Raw genomic sequence first — 23,298 nt, forward strand, 5'->3', positions numbered from 1 at the left:
AGACTGTGGCTTCCACCTTGAGCATTCTCTTATTTGCTCATTCTGAGAGAAGTCAGATGTTGTGTTATGAGCTGTTCTGTAGAGAGGCTCATGTAGCAAGTAACTGCGGGAGGCCTCTGGCCAACAGACAGTGAGAAATGAAGCTCTCAATCCAACAGCTCACAAGGAAGTGAATCCTACCAACAACCATGTGAGTGAACTTGGACACGGATCCTCCCTAAGCTGAGCCTTAAGAATGAGACTGCAGCCCAGCCCCAGCTTGACTGCGACCTCACGAGAGACGTTAAACTAGAGGCACCCAACTAAGCTACCCCTATATTCCAGACCCACAGAAAGTGTGAAATAATAAATGTTTTAAGCCACTAAGTTTGGGGATAATCTGTTACACAACCATACATAACTAATATATTGAGCTACTTACACATTTTAATGGAGATGTAGATCATTTAAATTTTTTAACAGTGGCGAATCCAAAAGACATTTAGAATGTCTGAAATACACATTTAATTGCTTTGTAATAGCAAGTTTACCTTTATAATAGTTTTTAAACTTTGACTAATATTCGAATTAGTTTAAAAGGGCTAATTTGCAGGGAACAGCCAAAAAAATCCAAAGGTTATATTAATGAAAAAATTTGGTCAGAAACTAAGAAATTCCAGTTTCAAAGAGGCAGAAATCTAAGAGCAGAAGTGAATGACTGGGTTCCAACATAACTGAGAAAAATCTAGGCATTGTTATCGGATTAAAAATGAAGTTGTAAAATAATAGTTTTTAAAAGCATGACAGTGGAATATAAAGACACAATAACCTGAACTGGCATTCCAGCTTTAAAGCACTGGCATTAGTGCTTATTGATTTTGTGCAGTTCAACTTCTTCATGCCTGTTTCTTCATCCATGTAACAGGAATAATAAGAAAACCTACATTTTAGGGTTGTAAAGCATTCAGCACAATGCTTGGTACATGGTAAACAAACAAAAAATTTTGGTTCCCATAACAATTACTATTTTCTATTACAGTCTTAAATTAGAATCTAGTTCTACTTTCACAGAGTTTCAGGTTACTCTGCTTGAGACATTTAAAAAATTTAGCAGAAAGTTCAGGAAACTAAAGTTTAACTAGAGTTAAGAATAAGGCTTGTTCAAGAAAGTGAAAAGACAAACCCGTAGAATGAGTGAAAATCCTTGCAAATCATATATCTGATAAGGGAATGAAACTTGTACCTAGAATATATAAAGAACACTTACAACCCAATAATAAAGAGACAAATAATCAAATTAAAAATGGGCAAATGATCTGATTAGACAGTTCTCTGAAGAAGATATACAAATGGCCAATAAACACATGAAAAGATGATCAACGTTATTAGCCACTGGTAAAATGCAAATCAAAACCGCAATTAACATACCATTTCACACCCACTAGGATGGCTATAATCAAAAGATAGACAACAATAAGTGCTGTCAAGAATGTGGAGAAAATGGAACCCTTGTACACAACTGGTGGGAACGTAAAAGGTAAGGTTTTTGGTGGAAAACAATTTGGCATTTACTCAGCTGCTTCACTTTAATTATTTTAAACGCACAATTTGCTACCATCTCTATCACTGAATCAATTGAATCAAAAAAGAAAAATAGCTGACCAGTGGACACAGAATGTTTACAAAATCCTCCACCTTATTTATAATAAATGTGAAGAAGCCACTTTATAATAAACGTGAAAAATCTTGTATTTCACATTGAGACAAGACTATTTTTGAAAGAACATGATAACATTCTAATTCATTATCATAAATGCAACTTAATCCACAAATGTTACATCAGGTATGCTATGGCTTAAGATCTATTTGAGAAATAGATTATTGGAACTAGGAAACTAAAGAGGCTCTCATAAAAATAGAAGCCAAAAATAATGATGACAAATTCAATGAGTACTTCCCCTGCTGCAACTTGAATGCCTAAGCTGTACTGTGTGGGAAAATAGCATTGTCTTAAAATAAATAACTAAATTAAAAACTAAATGGGAGTTGAAGATTTAATTATGTGAGGTCATGGAAATTTACCATCATCAAAAAATAAGCTCATGATTTATTTACCTTCTAAGACACACAATCCATTTAAGCAAAGACATTAGTTGTCACTAGCCTATTACGTAGAAGTTATAGAACTTTAAAGATCACCTATCTCAACCTTCTCATGTTATAGATTAGGGCATTAAATTGAACATCTGGTTAAGGGCTGAGCAGGGTGAGAACTAAGAGTTCTGGCTCTAAGTGTGGGTTGTTTTCCTGGGCATTATGCTGAGACTAACCCTTTCCAAAGAGATGATAGCTCCTGTATCTGCACAGAGATAATGGACCTCAAGCGGATTACATTCTTTAGGACCTTATTAACTTCTGAGAGTATCAGTTATCACCTAGAGTTCCATTTAATGAGTTTTATCAAATGGTTTAGGAAAATAGTTTTTGGGGTTTTTTTTAGTTTAATGATATGAAGTAAGGTCAAACTCACTATATTTCTCCTTTGGTTATTGTTTCCTTCTTCTCACCTCCTGTGTTTAACCTTCTCTGACTATCCAAAACGTAGCTGATAGAAGTTTTTGCTCATTTAGCATCTAACTATCATTGTAGGTTTAGAGAATCTCCTATCTTATGAGGCAGAGCTTACCTCCCACTATATAAGTTTAAGTTCCTGTGAGATAATAGAAAATATATATTGGTCTCTGCCCCTGGTTCCTGGCACAGAGCTCCTGAAACCCTTGGAATTTCTTAAGTGATAAAAGCACTAGAGCATCTTTTGTTCTAATATTTGGTCTTTGACCTTGGTTCCTGACACAAGACTCCTGAAACCTTTTACTAGGTGACAGGAGTGTCTTTTGTCCTAATGAGGCCACTCTGGATTAGCTCCTGGATGGCTCCTGGATTAGGGCCGGTCACCGGAAAGACCAAGCCATGATGAGAAGTTTGGAATTTTCAGCCCTGCCCCCCATTCTCTTGAGAAGGGAAAAGGGCTGAAAAGAGTTAATGGTCAATCATGCCTATGTTCTGCATGAAGCCTCCATAAAAATCCCAATAGTATGGGGTCTGGAAAGCTTCCAGGTTGGTGAACACATCCATGAAATGGGAGGGTGATGTATCCCAATTCCATGGGGACAGAAGCTCCTGTGCTCAGGACCCTCCTAGACCTCACCCTATGGATCTCTTCATTTGGCTGTTCATTTGTGTCCTTTATCATATTCTTTAACAAACTGGTAAACATAAGTGTTTCTCTGAGTTCTGTGAGCCATCCTAGCAAGTTAATTGAACCCAAGAAGGGGGTCGTGGGAACCTCTAATTTGTAGCCCAGTTGGAGAGAAGTTGTGGGTAACCTGGGGGGCCTACTACTTGCAGTTGGCAGCTGAACTGGGGTGGGAGCAGCCTTGTGGGACCAATCCCTTAACCTGTGGGAGGTGACACTATTTCCAAGTAGACAGTGTCAGAATTGAGTTAAATTGTAGGACACCCAGCTGGTGCTGTGGAGAATTAACCTGGTGTTGGGGAAAATCCCATACATTTGGTGACCAGGAGTGTTGTTAGTGTTCTGTGTGAGAACTAAAGGAGAAAGCCACAGGAAAGGAGAATCATAGGTTCTTTTCAATACGGTACCAGATACTTTATTTCTCAGACTTCCTTGTAACTAGGGTGTGGGCATGTGACCTAGACATTGCCTACAAGATGCGCCAGCTCCAGACTGCAAAGAAGCTGTGGCTATGAAGACTCTTCTGGAGAGGGTGGTGGCCCTGGAAGCAGTAGTATCTAGTAGCATCAAGAGCCAGCTGTGGCACTGGTTCTGGAAGCAGAGTTAGGAAATCAGTGATCTCAATGGTGCAAGCTATGCTCTATGACCAGCTCTGTGGTGTAATTTGGGGCTTTGTTTTTGTTTAAGGGACCTCCAAGTCTGATTCTCTGGTTCTCCTAGAAATTCTGCTTGTTACCCAGAGTTAATTTCTGTTACTTGAAACTAAGAAAAATGACGACTAAAAGTAAAAAACAAACAAACAAAGAAAAGAAAAAAAAGGAAGGAAAAAAACACTCTATTGTGAGTTTATCTGGGGCAGGCACTGTATGTAGTTTTTTGGGGTTTTTAAAATTATTTATTTATTTATTTGCCTGTGCCGGGTGTGTGCGATCTTTAGTTGCAGCATGCGGGATTTATTTCCCTGACCAGGCATAGAATCCGGGCCCCCTGCATTGGGAGCGCAGAGTGTTAACCGCTGGACCACCAGGGAAGTCCCTATGTGTAGTTTTTATATTAAATAGTATTTCTCAGCTCATAAGATAATGTCTAGCCTTAATAAATGTGGAATTGAACTGGCTATTTACAAAGGTAGTACTTATTGATTAACTGCATGCTGAATGAGGCTCCCTGGGATAAAAGGGAAAAGAAAGCACCAACAGGATAGTACATTTGCTAAAATGTGTGAGAACAGCTCAATTAACCAAACTCAGAGTAAGGGGCAGGAGATTTTTTTATGTTCATAGCCTAGCTCTTCTAAAGGAACTTTCTAACTATCTTAATCTGAGTATAAGCCTGTTTTCCTGGGAAGATACATGGCCACATCTATAGAAATGTAGACAGTAAATTCATTAGTGAGCAGACAGACTGTTTATTTTTACTATTAAATGACATGTTTTATTTTGAATGTAGAACTGATCTGTTGGTCTGGGACAGACTAGGTTAGGGAAATGACTAACACTTACTTACTAGAAAATGTAAAACAAGGCTTTTGTATGTTTAAACACCATGGAAAAAACAAGCAAACTTTGAAATCAATGTTTGCTAAATTTGGATGGAATGAATTTATTTAAAAAGTGCTTTAATTAGGTAAATGTATGATGCCAAGAAAGCTGGAACTTACAGTTTCTCAATTTGTTTCTTCACATTTCAGTATACTGGTGAAAAAGTCTTTCTGGCTTATCATGGAAATTCGGGGGAACTAGTTTGTGAGCATGTCTATCTTATTATGAACATAAATACCTCATCTTTTTGTTGGCCATCATACCAAATTATGTGCTTAATACTAAATATTTATAGATGACTGGAACATAAACACAGTAGCTGTTACTCTGAAATTATGGTAACATAAACTGGCATTTAGTTCTACTGTTTTCACTTAGTCGAAGTAGGAGCCAGTGCTTGGGCTAAAGGAAATATACTGCAAGGACTATTCAGAAAGTTCAGTTATGGTTCTCTTAATTTCTCAGCCATTTCAGCTGTAAAATAGGGATAAAATTATACCATGGAGACTGTGTGAGGACCAGATGCAACTATGTATGTTAAAGAACCTACAAATATGCTTAATATACATGGTGGGTACTCAAAAAAAGGGAGGAACTAAACCTGAATTTGCAATTTAAACTATTTAGTAGCACAGGAAAATCTATGTCAAAAAGCATTTTGTTTGGGAAAAAAAATTCCAAAATATTTTAAGCTGTGTTATATGCTGAATAAATTTTATAAATGCTTAATTTTATTTATTTTTACCCTCTCATTATTCTAACAGTTTAGCTCATACTTACATACTATTTTTACTCATGATTTATACCATAATTCTTACTTTATTTATTTAACCCTTGATATTATCATTTTAATATGGGAAAATTTATGTAAACATCTCACTGTCAATTGGGGTGGTCCCTGCTTCAATAAACGGCAAGGTATGTGACACTGCTAATTATTTTCTCTAGGTTTACTAATGTATTATAATTTAGCTCAAAGTCATATAGTAATCAGTGACAAAGTGAATTGGTCTTTTAAGAGAAGATAAAAATGTTTTCTAAGATATTTATGTCTCATCTCTTCCATGTCAAATACTAAGTCATTTTGCTTCGAATATAAAAATGGTTTATGTTCTCAAAGAATGCCCTCGGTGGTATAAATAAATTACCTTTCACATTTAACTAAAGTGCTGTGTCTGGGAATCTGAAGATCTGGGATATGGTTACAGCTCCATTAGTAGCTGGGTTGGATCAGCCATTTGCCTCCTTCAACCTGTTTTCTTACCTGTATCATGAAGCTGTTGTGCTAAACTGTCACTAAGTTTTCTTTCAGTTCTGAGATTCTCTATGATCTACATATGTCCTGCTTCCCAGAAAGATTATTAGTTCTCTGAAGGCATAAATCACACCTTAGCGTTCTTTTGAAATTTGTACATTACTTAGCATAGTGCTATGCACTGAATATCTGTAAATCTGAACTGCAATTATATGACACTATAAAACAAATATGGAACAAGATTATTATATCTTATAGTATAAAACTAAGCAATTATTGCAAAGTAACCATTATTTAACATTTACAATGGGGTCCTATCTTACATTTCAGGCAAGCAAATGCTTCCTTTACCTGCTCTAGGTAGTAGGAAGCTGGGAGAAATGACTAAATAGGATAGTTTCTATATGAAATATTTTGTCCTCTTATCTCCGTAAACCATCAAAATACTCCTGAGTTCTAGACTTACTCTTTATACACTGTCATACGCCAGTGTGGTAAGCAGCCTCAATATGTTCCTCAATGATCCCCACTTCCTGGTATTCACACCCTTTCGTAGTTCCCTGCTACAATGAACCAGGGTCAGTCTATGTAACTAGCAGCATGCAGCAGAACTGATGGCATGTCACTTCCATGATTAAGTTTAAAAGACTGACTGCTCTCTTGGGAGCTCTCTCACCTGCTCACTTTCTCACTCTCATACATAACTTACTTGGAGGGAAGCCCCAGGGAGAGGGCCACATAGTGAGAAGCTGCAGCCTCCTAGCAACAGTGAGTGAGCTCGGAAGCAGATCCTTCAGCCCCAGGCAAGTCTTCATCTCCACCAGCAGCTTGACTGCAACCTCAGGAGAGACCTGGAGCCAGAACCACCCTGCTCCCAGATTCCTGACCTTCAGAAACTGTGTGAAATAATCAACGTTTATTTTTTCAGACTGCTAGGTTTGCAGGTTCTACCTGTCTATCTATCTATCTATCTGGCATCCTTTTTTTATATGAAGTACTCATCACTTATTTACTTCTTACCCAGATGATTATAACTTCCTAACTGTTGTCCCTGTAAAAGCATCAGCCCCTCTAATTCATCCTTTCCATGGCTGTAAGGGAAATATTTGAAACATGAGTCTATTTGTGCCTCTCCACTGCATAAAAAATTTTAGTAGCTCCCTAATATTGTTAGGATATTCAAAACTCCATACCATGTCATGCAAGGCCTTCACAAACTGGCTTCTGCCGTCCTCTCTAGCTTCTTCTACACCTCAGTTCCTGTGTTCTTTAATCCTACTTCAATCCCCCAAGTTGCCTAAGTATTTTTTCTTTTTCTGATATCACTATTATACTGTTCCCTCTGCCTAGAATATCTCATCCACTTGGCCAATCCTACTTATCCTTCAAGACTCAGCAAGTATCACTGTGTGTGTGTGTGTGTGTGTGTGTGTGTGTGTGTGTATTTATTTAATTAATTATATATTTTTCTCAGATACCCTATACAAGTGCCTGGCTTGTATAGATGCTTTATATATTTAATTCAATTTGACAAAAAAAAAATTTGAGCACCTACTATGTGTTAGGCACTTATTTTTTTAAGGCATTAGGAATAACAAAAAATATTAAAACAAACAAGGTCCCTAACCTTAAGGGAGACTACAATTTAGCAGGGAAGTTAGACAATGAACAACTGATTACAAATGATATGAATGTTACAAAAATAAGGGAGTTCAGAGTATTTTGGGCAGATAAGGTGGGGGAGGGGCCCCAAACTTATTCTATGGTTTTAGGAGAGCATTTCCTAAATGTCTGCTGAGTAGGGGATTTAAGAAAAAACTCTATCCAAAAGATGTTAAATCAGGATAAAAATACAGTCCTAAACTTTAGCCCAAAAACCAAAATCAGCAAGCAAAATGGAGACACAACTTGGTAGTAATATATGTGAAAAAGAGTCATGAACTATATTTGACAGAAAGCACAATGCCTGATGTAACTGGAAAAAAACACTGTGGTTTCACGAATAGAAATATACTATACAGATCTTCCTCAACTTACAATGGAGCTGCATTCCAATAAACCCATTGTAAATTGAAAATATAAGTCAAAAATGCATTTAATACACTTAATCTACTAAACATCATAGTTTAGACTAGCTTACCTGAAATGTGCTTACAACACTTACATTAGCCTACAGTTGGGCAAAATCATCTGACACAAAGCCTATTTTATAATAAAGTGTTGAATATCTCATGTAATTTACTGACTACTGTACTGAAAGTGAAAACCAGAATGGCTGTATGGGTACAGAATGGCTGTGTGTCAGTTGTTTACCCTCATGATCACGTGGTTGGCTGGGAGCTGCTGCTGCCCAGCATCACAAGAGTATTACATCACCAATATCACTAGCCTGGGGAAAAATCAAGATTCAAAATCTGAAGTATGGTTTCTACTGAATGCATATCACTTTTGTACCATCTTGAAGTCAAAAAATCGTGAAGTCGCACATTTGTAAATGGGGGACCGTCTGTATAGAATTTGGAGATACTCCATTATGCTCAGCATTCACAGTCTCTTTAAAAGAGGTGGGAAGAGCAGAGCCCATTCAGAGGAGAATGACCAGAATTGACGCACCTTGAACCCAGGTCACAAGAAGAATAGCTTCTGAAAATTGGAAGGCCTTGGTTTGTGAAGACTCAGAGGGTACACAGTGTATAAATAGCTAAAGGTCTGTCATGTAGAAGAAATATTTTATATTTAATCCTGTAGATTTATGGGTAGAGTAAGGAAGAGACAGAAAAGAAACAATTCGCAAACTTCCAGGGCTACTTAAAGCAGGTAGTCTTCATCCCAGGAGGTGACTGCTTCTAAACTTGTTGGCCACTGAGCAAAGCGCTGCAAAAGGGAATCTAAACACTGGAAGGGAGTCAGCATGTATGACTTTGCACTAAAGCCTTTTAAACCCTGATATTTTATGGCTTGAATACATGAATATTAATGTGTCTTTCTTTGTGCTAATCTATACTGTAGTGATGCCAAGTAGATCACATTTCCCACAAGGTTCTGTCCTACATAGTAAGTAGAATGAGAACAAAGAGATGGGCTTTAGATATCCTCAAAGAGTCTATCTATATGGCCTTCCTAACAACTCTGCTCCTAGCAACGAACTATTTTATAGTTCATCTGTCTCATTATTTAATCTAAATCTTATGTTTAAGGCATGCATTTGTTTCTATAAAATCTGTAATAAATCTGGAGGAAAATATCTCTATGGATATTTGGTTGAGTTCAAAGGCTACTCTTGCCTGACATACTCAAGATGCCCAAAGCAAAAGTTCTCTCTAATTAACTCTAATATCTGTATCTGTATTTTCAATTTCAACATCTGGATTCAGAAAAATGAAATACAGATTTCTTCAGACTCCCTAACCTTTATTTGCAAAAGCCCCAAAGGAGGAGTATTTCCCAGTGTGAACAAAAATTACAATGTCTTTGACATGTATATCCCTGAGATGATGCTGGCCAATCACCCTGTCCTCAGCTTATGTCTTAAATATCAAAGAATTTACCATGCAAATGCTAAAAGAACGGTGCAACACTCCATAGAAAGTTATGATACCTAGTGTTTCCAATTGGTATCACTGCAAAAGAGAATACACAGAGGAGTTGGACCCGTGCTTGTTAAGCAGGTCTTCTGAAAAACAGAAACTTGAGATTATGTGAAACGGCTCAATCTTCTGACACACTTACAAGGTTCTTAATTTTCTAGTACAAAGATAAATCCATTCTGAGTTCAATATATGTAAATAAGAAATATTTCAGATTGTGGACAGTCAGTAGGAGGTTCAAACCAATTTTTTTGGCTAAATAGATGCTGATCTGTAGTTTTTATTAGTTGAAAGCTAAACCATCTGTTTGAGTAGAAACAGATTTTTGCCACAAGGGAGAAAGAGTGAAAGTGATCTCACTGAAGCTAACGGGACTCTGAAGGTCAGTTAGGTACAGTGGGCTTGGCAATAAGCTCCTTTGGGTCAAGGAAGTCCTAATATCCTAGAAGATGCAGTGCAAACTGGTCTAATTTAAACCTCTGAAGTCTTGTGAAAGCTCCAATAGATTAAATGGTTGATTAGTAAATTACATACAAAAAAGACAAACTACTCATGGAAAAAAATTACGTGTATAACTGCCAATAAATCATCAAAATAATAATCATTCTTCACAAAGTGATAAGTATTCCAAGTACATAAAGGCAGATATACCATTAATCATGGTTTGCTTCTATTTTAAAAATCTATTTTCAGGGGCTTCCCTGGTGGTGCAGTGGTTGAGAGCCTGCCTGCCGATGCAGGGGACGCAGGTTCGTGCCCCGGTCCGCGAAAATTCCACATGCTGCGGAGCAGCTGGACCCGTGAGCCATGGCCGCTGAGCCTGCGCGTCCGGAGCCTGTGCTCCACAACGGGAGAGGCCACAACACTGAGAGGCCCGCGTACCGCAAAAAAAATAAAAAATAAAAATCTATTTTCAGATTTACTTTGTAGAAGAGGGTTCAGAAGAGGCTAGACTAAGTAGGAATAACCAATGGTTTGGAAGGAGTTAAAAACAGATACCCTGATGACTTCAAGAAGTAAAAGGGAAATAAAGCCAACCAGAGGAAATGAGGGTGGCAAGAAACAGCAATAGGACAGCTATTTGAAGATCATGGAATCAGCTTTTACTTCTCCCTCCTTCAGTTGCCAAGCACTGTAGATTTTTCCTTTAAATTTCTGTGGACATTTTCTTTTCTTACCATTCCAGGCCTTTAATGACCTCACCCCAAGATTGCTGCAATGTCTCCTAGCTCATCTTCTCTGAAGCTTCAATTTACCCTCCCCTTCTTCCTAGCTCAGCTACCCTCTTTTTTTTTTTTTCTATTTACAGACCTCAGCCAGATCAGCAGTCTCTTAATAGAGCTTTTATAGTGTTTTCTTAAAATTCGATAGCTTAAAGTCACTTCCTTAACTCATTAATGACCTAAATCATATAACTGTATCCCATGTAATAAACACTTATTCCTCATCTCTCCTCAACATGAATCCTCTCTTTACTGTATCCTCCTAGACACCTTGCTCAATCCCAACACAGCACATGATGGAGCGCTGCAGCAAGCAGCAGATGCTAGTTTGCCCACAATATCCATTATTTCAATACTAAGCGAAGTCCACATATTTTTCAGATCACAATGTACCTAGTTAAAACATTTCTGAGCCTCCCTTGAAGCTAGGCATAAGAATGTGACACAGTTTATATCCAATGAGACATAAAGTCTGCTAGAAATTTATAGACATAAAATCTGCTAGAAAAAAGGTACCAAATTATGTTAGTCACCAAGATTTTACCATCTATCATATTCCTCTAATTGTTGATAGGCATTGAGATTTATAACCACCCAGTACCTAATTGATCTCTCTTTTAAAAAATCAATCAGCATATTGTTTATGGTTTAGAACTGATCTAAGTCATCACTGTTGGTCTAGGTCCACTTGGTAACTTAGCATCAGTGGATGCTATGAGCTAAAAAGGGACCTAAGGAATTGAGCTAAATTTTACCCAAATTCTAAAGACAATTGAAGTCATACTCTGTCTCCCTTAGGTGACTGTCTTCTCACTAGAAAACTGCCAACTCAATCTGTGGATCAAAAGGTAAAGTTAGGTCTTTACAAAGGTATTGCTTATCATAGTATAGTAAATGTTATTTAATGCTCATCATTTTACTTGTCAGGTATTACTGTATAATACATAATTAACAGATCTCTGTATATATTTTGAGAGAAAAAACTTCTTTTTTTTCAGGTGAATAGTGTGATTTTTCTCCTTTTCTTAGTAGAAATTCTCAGTATGGGAATTTTACTAGTGGTTTTAATAGTGAGTCAGAAGTGAGAGAACAATTTGATAATGCATTTAAAAAAAATTGAAACATGGTTTCAAGAGACGACTCCATTTACTCAATTAGATACAATTACATAACACTGAAATGGAATGAACTGCAGTGAAAATGCAAAATTGTAAATATATCTAAAAAAATAAATAGCCTGTAGGCCTTTAAGGAGAAATGACTATATAAGAAGAAAAGGCACAACTTTCAGGCACAACTCTTGGACAACCAGCCTGCTTGAGCAGAACAAGTCTAAAATAGGACAGTTTCCAAATATACTTTCTTTGGGATAGCACTTCTATGAAAGTGATTACCAAAAGCAGTTGTATCAACAGTCTCATTATTAAAACCAATCCATTTATTTGGTTGGTTTGCTTCCTGCCCTTCTGTTATACCCTCTTCAACTAAAAAGATGTTTCATTGTTAGTGACGTCTCCTAGATTTTCTTTACATGGAAATTATTTTGAGATTAAATATAATTACAGCTTAGCTTTGTAGTCATTTCTTCACCTACTCAGACCCTTAATAATGACAGGTAACCGTATGCTAACACATATATATGGAATTTAAGAAAAGAAAAATGTCATGAAGAACCTAGGGGTAAAATGGGAATAAAGACACAGACCTACTTGAGAATGGACTTGAGGATATGGGGAGAGGTAAGGGTAAGCTGTGACAAAGTGAGAGAGAGGCATGGACATATATACACTACTAAATGTAAAATAGATAGCTAGTGGGAAGCAGCCAGCACAGGGAGATCAGATCGGTGCTTTGTGACCGCCTGGAAGGGTGGGATAGGGAGGGTGGGAGGGAGGGAGATGCAAGAGGGAAGGGATATGGGAACATATGTATATGTATAACTGATTCACTTTGTTACAAAGCAGAAACTAACACACCATTGTGAAGCAATTATACTCCAATAAAGTTGTAAAAATAAATAAATAAATAAATAAAATAAATTAAAAAAAGAATGGTAGGGTAGAAGTAGAGTTGCAGTTTTATTTTTATTACTCACCTACAACATTAACTTAGCTACATGGCATACAGAGGGAAGGAGAACAGTAAAACCAAATCAACAAAAGCATTGGTCAAACTGTGAAACGTATCTGCTAATGGCTGTGTTCATTCCCTCATAAAAGATGTCTACCAAGTAGCTACCATTAAAAAAATTCTTCTTTCTTCTATGTTCTATTTTGTTGAATTACTTATCAAGAGTGAAAGAAAGGTGGGGACACCCCTGGTGGCGCAGTGGTTAAGAATCCACCTGCCAATGCAGGGGACACGGGTTTGAGCCCTGGTCCGGGAAGATCCCACATGCCGCGGAGCAACTAAGCCCATGTGCCGCTACTGAGCCTGTGCTCTAGAGCCCATAAGCCACAACTACTGAGCCCGCGTGCCACAACTACTGAAGCCCACATGCCTAGAGCCCGTGCCCTGCAACAAGAGAAGCCACGACAATGAGGAGCCTACACACCTCAATGAAGAGTAGCCCCCACTCACCGCAACTAGAGAAAGCCTGCGCACAGCAACAAAGACCAAACGTAACCGTAAATTAATTAATTAATTTTAAAAAAAAGAATCAATAAAGAAAAAAAGAGTGAAAGAAAGGAAATGAGCAGATTTGCTATGAGTGGAAATAATTTAAAAGCAGGAAATGTTGACTTACGGTACAAGGAGACCTTCCAGAACCCTTTTCAAAAAAATAGCAATATCTTTTAATTCATCACCAACTGCTCTGCCATCCATCTGCAATCATTTTTTAAAAGCTTTTTAAAAGTATACCTAGAATTTCATTTTACTTCAATAATCTTCGATGTGAAGACTTCCTTAAAGAAAGACTTTCTTTCTTACAGCTTCAGTAACCTGTTTTCAACTCTCTTATGAGACAAAGGAAATTAAATAATAAAAGAGAATTCAAAATGAAGAGTAATAAACTACAAAAATTAAATATGGCATGGAGAACACAGAATGATGTGACTAGTATTTTCTAAATGGCATTAATTTCACACCCATATCCTACTCTCTTTAGCTATTTCTTTATATAGACTTTTTTCCACAGCCCAAAACCACAAAGTAGAATCATTATACATTATAGTTTAAGGCCAGCCATTGACCTGGCAATCTAATTTACTTTGCTAAAATTGGAAAATCAAATTCCTCTTCCCAAATATCCCTATCCAGGATACTACAAAATCCAGTTGCTCAATAAAATATGACTTTATGTCCTCTACACCCTCTCCAAAATTCTGCAGGCTCCACGTAAGTCAGAGAGAGGGATCAAACCCACAACTCATTTTTTCTTTCCAAGTTACGTGTAACTTTTGAATTCAGAAATGGCAGAAAATATATTTTATTCAACTCCCTCAAGTCTTCATATTACTCAGGATCAAAACTTTGATACTAGGGATGTCCTCACAATGACTTTGCTCAAATAAACAGGTGCTCAAACGTTTTTGAGCCCATGTAACTTATACGCTTCAGATTATAAATGATATAATTGTATTACAGCTTGTCAAATTCATCACCTAATAAGTCAAAGGAATCTATCTCTGAATCTTGGACAGTTCTACAGTTCAGTTTTTCACATGTGTTTTCCTTTGTAGAACAATTGTTGAAAGGAGGTTAATAATTTCAATTCACTCTTTACTGTGAATTCCAAATTTTTAAAATAATGTAGTAGAAAGGTAACCTAGTACATATTTTAATTATTTTATATTTGAAAAGATTAGACTAAACTGTGCTTGCCAACTGTTTTTAATCAAAGAGTTAAAATAGTAAAGTCTTTCAAGTGACCACAAAGTAATGACCAAATAACATTTACCTAGCTTATTCTGTCATTCAACAAACATGTGCCTATAAAATCCAAAACATTATATTACATTGAATTATATTGCCCTCAATAAATGCGCTTAACCTTTATACCACAGGGACAAAGTGGTATAAAAGTCTATCTGAAATTCTGGAGTCCAAATATTTTTAATATTTGTACACATTCATCTCTAATATTGATTTCATTAACAATATAATGACTGATCAAAATATATTTTATACAATGTATTTAGATCCTGGCTCTCCATTATGTAGTGGTTGAATAAATGGTATGACTTACTTCCATGAGCTTTAACATCTTCATCTATAAAATGAAGATAATACTTAGCTGGCAGCTGAGCATTACATAAAGTAACAGAGATGAACATCTCTGTTTCCTGTGCCAGACACTGCTCTAGGTGCTGAGGTTATGGTCATAAGTGCAAACATAAGAAACAACATTTCTGTCCTCACAGAGGAGGAGCTGGCTAAGCTGACCGAGAAGGAGATACAGGAGGAAAACTAGACAAGCTGTGGTATCATAAAAGCCTACAAAATAAAGTGTTTCAAAAGAGGGAATATCAAAAATGAACTTGAGGTGACTGACTGCGAAGGGGCACAAAGAAACTTTCTGAAGTAGTGAAAATGTTGATATCATGATTGAAGTGGTGGTTTCACAACTGTTTCCATTTGTCAAAACTCATTAAACTGTACACATAAAATTGGTGATTTTTATTGTGTGTACATTATACCTCAATAAATCTGATTTCTAAAAAAATGTATATGTCATGCAAAACAAGTCTAAAAAGGGCAGAAGAGCTGTTCTAGATGAAAGGAGACTAAAGAGGTGTGACAAGTAGATGCCATGTATGACCTTGGACTAGATTCTGAATCCCTCCCCCCAAAAGCTATAAAGAATATTTGGGGGCAAATGTGGAAATTTGAATATGGATTCTATATTAAACTCTATTTTATCAGTGTTAAACTTTGGTGTGGTCATTTTATTGTGCTTACATAGGAGAACATCCTTTTTTTAGGAGGTGCATATTCAAGTATTTACGGGTGAAGTGTTAAAATGTCTGCAACTAGCTCTCAAATGGTTCAGAAAAAAACACATGTGAGTGTAAACAGATAAAGAGATAAAAATGAAGCAAATGTGGAAAAATGTCAACAACTGGTGAAATCTTGGTAAAGGTTCTCCATATACTCACTGTACTCATCTTTCAACTTTTCTGTAGATTTGAAGTTTTTAAAAATAAAAATTGGAGGACTGAAAACAAGAGGGAATAGTCAACCATGTCAAATACTGTTAAGAGGTCAGGTAAGATGAGAATGAAGACATGACCTTTGGCTTTGGCAAGATATTGGTCATTGGTGACCCTTTTGCGAGAGCATTTCAGTAGGGGCAAAAGCTAGGTAAGAGTGGGCAGAGGAGAGAATGGGAGATAAGCAAATGGAGGCAATGAGTGCAGGTAACTCTTTCAAGAGCTTTGCTATGAAGAGTAGCAGAGAAACAGAACGTGGAGTTAAGAGAGTCTCCCTACACCAAATGGAATATTAAGACATTTTGTACGTTGATGGGGATGATCCAGTAGCGAAGAAACTGATCATTCAGGATAGAAAGACTAAAAATGAGGGAGCAAAGTCTTTGAAACTGTGAGAAGGACTGGAATGCACAATCCAAAAGGAAGGAGTCACCTTAGATAAGGGTGATGATGATGACAATGACAAAGGTGGTAACAGTGACTAACCTAACAGCTAGGCACTATTTAAAGCATTTTTGCTCATTTAATTCACACACAAATCTAAGAGGAAGGTATTAGTAATATCTCCTTTTACAGGAAGCCAAGTACAGAAAAGTTAATTAACTTGCCCAACTATACTTATCCAATAAGTAGCAAAGTTGGGATTTAAACTCCATGGAAGATACTTTTCTCCCAGTGCAATAAGAAGGCAGAGTTTGTGGGTGTAGATGCAGCTGGTAGCAGAAAGATAAAGTAGCTCTTATACAGTTACATCTATTTTCTCAATGTAGCATTTGGGTGAGTTCATCAGCTGAGGGGGTGAGGAGAGGGGATGTTGGAGATTTGAGAAGAGAAGGTGAGAAATTCTTGTTTCAGACGGAAGGCAAGTGAATTTACTAGCAATGACAAGAGGTAGTTTTTTTTTAACATCTTTATCGGAGTATAATTGCTTTACAATGGTGTGTTAGTTTCTGCTTTGTAACAAAGTGAATCAGCTATACATATACATATATCCCCATATCTCCTCCCTTTTGTGTCTCCCTCCCACCCTCCCTATCCCACCCCTCTAGGTGGTCACAGAGCATTGAGCTGATCTCCCTGTGCTATGCAGCAGCTTCCCACTAGCTAGCTATTTTACGTTTGGTAGTGTATATATGTCACTGCCACTCTCTCACTTCATCCCAGCTTACCCTTCCCCCTCCCCGTGTCCTCAAGTCCATTCTCTACATCTGCGTCTGCGTCTTTATTCCTGACATGCAGTACTGAATGCCCCTTTGGAATTCACGGTCATAAATTTGAAGTGAATCTACTTGTCCTGACTGGATGGTATTTTGTAGCAATTTTCAGCTGCTTGAGAGCAGGCATAAAGAGGATAGCTGGGTTTAACTAGGGCGGGATTTTTACAGGCAAGTGGGACCTAAGAAACGAGGAGCCAGGAGGGTGGTTTGCAAGAGAGTGGTGATAGTACGGGACATGGAATGTAGGCTGGGTAAGGAGGGGTGTATGGCCGTGATGGATGTAATGGACACAGAAAAAGCGGTAGCGTCAGAGGACTGGAGATCTGTGAGGTCAGAGATACCCAGCTGGAGTGTGGGTATTACAGTAGGAGAGTAAGGAAGAGTCAGAGGGGGATGCCTGAGGAGATTTCAAATGGAGTGCCATTACGGATGATGATACGGTCTAGAGTATGACCGTGTGGATGGGAGGCTGAGGTCATGCAGAAATAAAAGATGACTGGATCTAAAGAGGCCAGAGTGCTGGATGAGTCCTCTGTGTGGATGCTGAAGTTTTACAGAGAGCTGACAAAAGCAGTGGTGGAGAGTCATCAGTGAAGGTGGGATAGAAGACAGCAACAAAGAAGGGTAGGAGGAGCGTTACAAACTTGAAAGATGTTAGGGAGACCGAATAAAAAAGGAGAGGTCATTTGGAAGTTGTAGTGGGGAGCAGAGATACTACCCACCCCATCTGCAAGCTCAGAGGTATATGAGGAGGGGAAGAAAAATCAAGCTCTAATTTGAGAAGTAGCCCCAGTTAGAGCAACAAGGTGAAGAGACAGTTCAGAAAAGAGGCTGAGGATGAAGCACAGGACTGAACACATGGTATATCCTCAATCAGTATTTCCTGAATTTGAATCTTAAATTTTCTAATAGTATACTATATCCTAAAAAGGAAAACAAAACTTATTTACAAAGAAACCCAAACCAGATTAAAAAGGAAATGATCCTTTAATTATTATATTTTTCAAATCCATGAAAAGGCCATTTTCAAAAATTAGTCCCCTGGCCAAGAAAATCAGAATCAAACATCATCTTATTGTTCTTGGCTTAATACAAATGGATAGCTCAGTGTTATGCAAGAGAATGCCTGGTTTTATTTTATAAGAATCTGAGATCAGAACAATGAAATTAAGTGAATTCTGCCTTGTTGAAGCTTAGACAACAGCCTTTCTGAGCATAAGCTGACCAGAAGTTAAATCTATTACGGTTCAAGCAGAGAAACCTAGGTACCTATGGAATAAGATTAATAATATTCCCTAAGTATATTCTTTGGAGTGTAATATAGTACACTTTAAAATATACTGTTCCATTTGAAGTTGTAATATGATTGCTCCATGAAAGCTTCAGAGGTATGCCTTTATTGAAGGAAGATAAGTTCGTCTCAATGTTATAGTTTGTTTCTTTAAAAAATTTGTTGTCTTTGTAAGAGTAAGAAAATGTCATAATTCTTTTATGCTTTAAAAAAAAAAGTTTTATTTTGTGTCTATAACGTTGCCTCCTAAGCATTTCTAATAAGCTGTCTATATACAGCTAACTGAAATTTTATAGTCCTCTATGGTCTTAATATGTACAATGAATATCTAATGTTTTTTCTCTAAGACTAAATTTTATTGGAGTTTATCTAGAATCCCAGTGTTTTGTTCTATAACTGTATTTGGTGGCTTAATCATGATCATCAATCAGAATGTGGACTGGTTCAACTGCAGGTTAAAGGGCTTTTCATTTTCATCTTACTCATTAAACTATAAGGTTCCCATTACTAGACAGAAAATTTACCAGTAGTTCTATTACACCAGATAAATGGACTTGAGAAGGATAGCCAATTCTCCTAGTTTCATTAGAGCCTAATATGATGTGTCAGAGGAAGTAATCAGCCAACAATATACACTGTGCTCATTTACGACACACAGCTGGTATTGGGAGTGAGAGATTTCTTTTTTCCATGAAGAACCCAGCTGGAAGTAATCTCTTCTTTATTAAATTTCTTTAGTACTTTCTTTATTCCTTATGGGACGTTCTCTTTGGGATACAGTGATTTCCGTGCTCGTCTTATTTTTCCTCCTAGATTCTAAGCAAGTACGCTATGCCTTAACATCTTTGGATACTCTCAAAGTATTAATGGTATTATTTGTATTTTATCTAATACCCAGAACTAGTGGGACAACAAAATGCAATAGTAATACTATCAATATCAAATTCATCAGTATTATGGATTAAATATAAATAGGCTTCTTAGGTTTGGTCTGGTACTCATATCACCATTTATGTGATACAGGAAACTGCTTTGAGTTCCAACAACCTAACTTACAAATTCACTCTCAGAACATAGCAGGGACATCTTATACATCATGTATTACCAGAAAAAGGCCCTAGACAGCAAGTGTATAGATCAGTAAAGATGCTAACTTTTCCAGTTTTGTAAATAAAAGAGAATGATTTTTTCTTTTAAAAATATAGTAATTTAAAAAGCAACTTTAAATTAAATCCTTTACTTTTTAAAAGAGCACAGGAATTTAAAAATAATATTTTGTGAAAACAGTGGGAAAATGTTTCAGAATTAATGCATGGACATATAACTAACCAACTGAACATTTTGTGTCTTTTAGTTAATCCAGAGAATCTAGGTTAAACAAAGCAATTGCATGTCGTTCATAAACCAAAATTTCAACTTACCATTTATGTTTATTGCTGGTAATACAATTGACATCTTTGGTCTTGTAGTCTTGTTATGGGTGGTAGCTGGTAGCAGCAGGTGATCCTAAGATTAACAAAGAGCAAGTTGTTACTCATAATAATTGGCTTAGTCCTATAACAAGCCAAATTCAGAGTTCCTAGGATGCCAACATTTCATCGCAATCATAAAAAAATGACAGTTTTTATTTGAACCTGGCTTTGGGTGGAATTAACTACAAACCATTTACGATTCATTCATTCATAATGCAATAAACATTATGAATTGCTGAATGACTATCATTACCAGGTACTACATATCAATAGTATTCTTAGAATATTCATAGGTTCTGATAACATATATGCTGCAGTATACTATAAAGAGTATTGGTCAAGCAGTCAGAACAGAGGGATTTTAATTCTAGCTCTGCTGCTGAATAGCTGTATGATCTTGGTCTGTTTCCAGTCCTGTAAAATGAGGAGGCTAGACTAGATAATGTCACAAGATACTGAAGATATCTATCTAATAGAGTCATTTTCAAACTTCTTTTTTAAAGAAGAGGAACGTTCCCCCCACTCCCAAAAAAGAATTCTGATCCCAAATTACTGATATATAAAAGAGAGATTCTCACTGAAGCAAGGCCAAGGCTGAGAGCCTTGCCTGCTTAGCCTCCTCTTCTTCCTTTGAAGCAGCCAGTGTTAGACTTTTCTTTTGGTAAGCAACAGGTATATACTGAAGAAGATACATAGTTCTTGCCCTTAAAAAGCATACAGCGTAGTGGGAGGGTTAAAAAAATTACAAGTGCATGTCTAGCATAACTATATAATTCTAAATGTGATATTGCCAACCTTTGATCATCTATAAATGACCCAGGGCATCTGAGGTTTCTAGTTTACAACCACACAAATACTGCAATAAGAATGAGCCAGGAAGAGTTTGCCTTCAAAAACAGGGTAGTGTGAGTGTTTTGGAGAAGACAAACACATCTGTAGGTATTCCAAAGCTGATTATAAATGACTTAATGACTTTGATATTAACTACTGTTTTCAGTAACTCCTCTTTTTCCTAGCAAAAACATGGGAATTGTCACAGCAAAAAGGAAAAAAAGAAATAAGTATATATATATAAAAGTTTCCAGTTAAGGGAGCATGATTAAACTGAGATAAAGCTGACACACAGTCTAACTCCTCTTGCTTTCTTTTCTTGTTCGTTTCTCATTCATTCAACAAACTTGCTATACGGAAGGACTCATCAAAAAGTAGGATTTGACATAGCTGAGAGTGATAAAAATTCAATGCAACTTAATTCAAAGTCAATGTGATTATGAGATATAAGTATCAACAAAGCTAAGAAAAAAATCTGTGAAAAACAAATTGAAATTAATGTACATGAACAGAACTGTACAGAAAACATTTGCAGTAACTGCTTGTGCTTTGTCTAATTCAAGGCAACATCTCCATGAGAACATACATTTTTTTTAAAAAGAGGGGAAAAGATGAGTGAAATTGTTCTTTTAGAATTCCAGCCTTGCAGCATGAGAGGTTTTTTTTTTTTTAAGTGCATTGTTAGACACAAAGATCACATGTTTCTGAGAGTAAGATAACATGATAGCCAAGACAAAACAAAACATGCTGATCTTCAGGCCATGAAAATTATAAATAGCTAAACTCCTATAATTAAAATACTGCTTCAGGATCCCCAAAATTGAATGACAAAACAAACCAACAAACCTACAAGCCCCAAATTAAGGCTACTGTAAAAATAAACACACTTAGATTCCATTGGTCATGGGTTAAGGTCAGGCTCAGACTTAAAGCTGAGTTTCCTGCTAAGATCTTACGATTCTCCAAACATAATGCCTCCTACTTTCTTCATTAAATTTCAAACAAAGCAGTTACTTTTGCAGCAGAAAACCAAAAATCACATTATTATTTGTGACAAAGAAGAATCACATCTTGAATGCATAAAAACTATTACAGTTAACCTGCCTTACCTCTAATTATTAAATGTTTGCAAAATGGGAGGAAATCCTACAATTTAAAGTGCTTGTTTACCAAGAGGCCTACAGGTTAGAATGGCAGGAAATCAAAACTGGTATACTACAAACTCTAATTGTGCTTATTTTATATTAAAAAATAATTTGTACACACACATGCCTGGGACAGCATAGTTGTTTCATTTAACATTTACTTTCTCTTCCTCAAGTTAAATGTTTCTTGCCATAACAATGAATCATCAATCATTTTTTCTCTCCAACTATGTTCATTTCACTTTTTATGGCATTTCACTAATCCTAACAGTGACATCTCCAGAGAAAAGGAGCCAGTCAACAAGTATTTATTGACTTCGTACCATTCATTAAAAAAAATTTACCGAGCATAGTGACCTGCCACGTACTCAGCACTGTGCTACAGATGACAGTTTCTTTTAAAGAACATAAATTCAAGCTTTTATTTTGTTAGGGAAAGAATGCTAATTGTGGCAGGAACAGTCATTTGTGCTCAATATCTGCTTTCCCTTCTATAACATTAGAATAGAAATAGGACTTTCCATTTCTAATGGCATTTAGTTGGGCACAAAGCCACTCAGAAAAAGGACTATATTCCTTTGCAACCAAATGAATCCATACATTCAAGTTCTGGTCAATGGACTATAAGGAGAAATGGTGCACAAAACTTTGTCAAGGTGGTGATGGTGAAAGACAATCTTCCTCCTTCCCTTTTCTCTTCCCTGCTAGCTAGAATGCAGGTGTGACTGCTAGAACTGGAGTAGCCATCTTGGACCATGAGATGGAAACTGCAATCTGAGATTTATGGACCAATAAGATAAAGCAGCTAGTGATCCTGATGATCAAGGAGCTACCTACCGTAAGATCTCCAGAACTTCACAAGAGAGAGAAGCAAAATTCTAATTTAAGCCACTATTATTTTGGATTTTCTGTCACTTGTAGCTAAACACAACCCTGATTACTTATTATATTATAAATTTGTGAAATAATACTAATGGTATTTACTCAAGAGAAATCTCAATAAGGGTTAAAGTAATCAGAGACAGCTTTACTCTTTTTTTGACAGCATTCCAAAAACCACATTTGTTATCTGATATTACCTGATATTATCTGATATTGTTATTCTTAATATTACCACCCCGCTTTTACTTATTTATTAAAGAACCTGTATAGGAAATTCAATCCTGGAAAAATACAGGTACAATTAGATGAATCTGAACAAAACTCTTTCTTTTCTATTAAGTCAGTTAATATAATCCAACTGCAACAAAGGTGAAGCTACTTAAAAATAAAAAGGAAAAGTAGAAAAAAAGATGTTGCCAGAGAGATAAATATGATATATTTTGTCACTGTCATTCAAAACTATGTT

The 23,298-nt window shown here is 36.7% G+C and overlaps 1 protein-coding gene across 4 annotated transcripts in view; it reads right to left on the reverse strand.

Annotated features, from left to right (window-relative positions):
* ATF6 (activating transcription factor 6) overlaps positions 1 to 23,298 on the reverse strand; it is a 235,460-nt gene that overhangs the window by 40,237 nt on the left and 171,925 nt on the right. For all 4 annotated transcript variants that reach the window (XM_081256539.1, XM_081256538.1, XM_081256537.1 and 1 more), the window contains one exon: positions 19,924 to 20,008. In XM_081256539.1, coding sequence (XP_081112665.1) covers positions 19,924 to 20,008 — 85 coding nt within the window. The remainder of the gene's footprint in view (positions 1 to 19,923; positions 20,009 to 23,298) is intronic.

This window comes from Mesoplodon bidens, assembly GCF_964165515.1.
Source record: "Mesoplodon bidens genome assembly, chromosome: 2".
NCBI classification, from domain to species: domain Eukaryota; kingdom Metazoa; phylum Chordata; class Mammalia; order Artiodactyla; family Ziphiidae; genus Mesoplodon; species Mesoplodon bidens.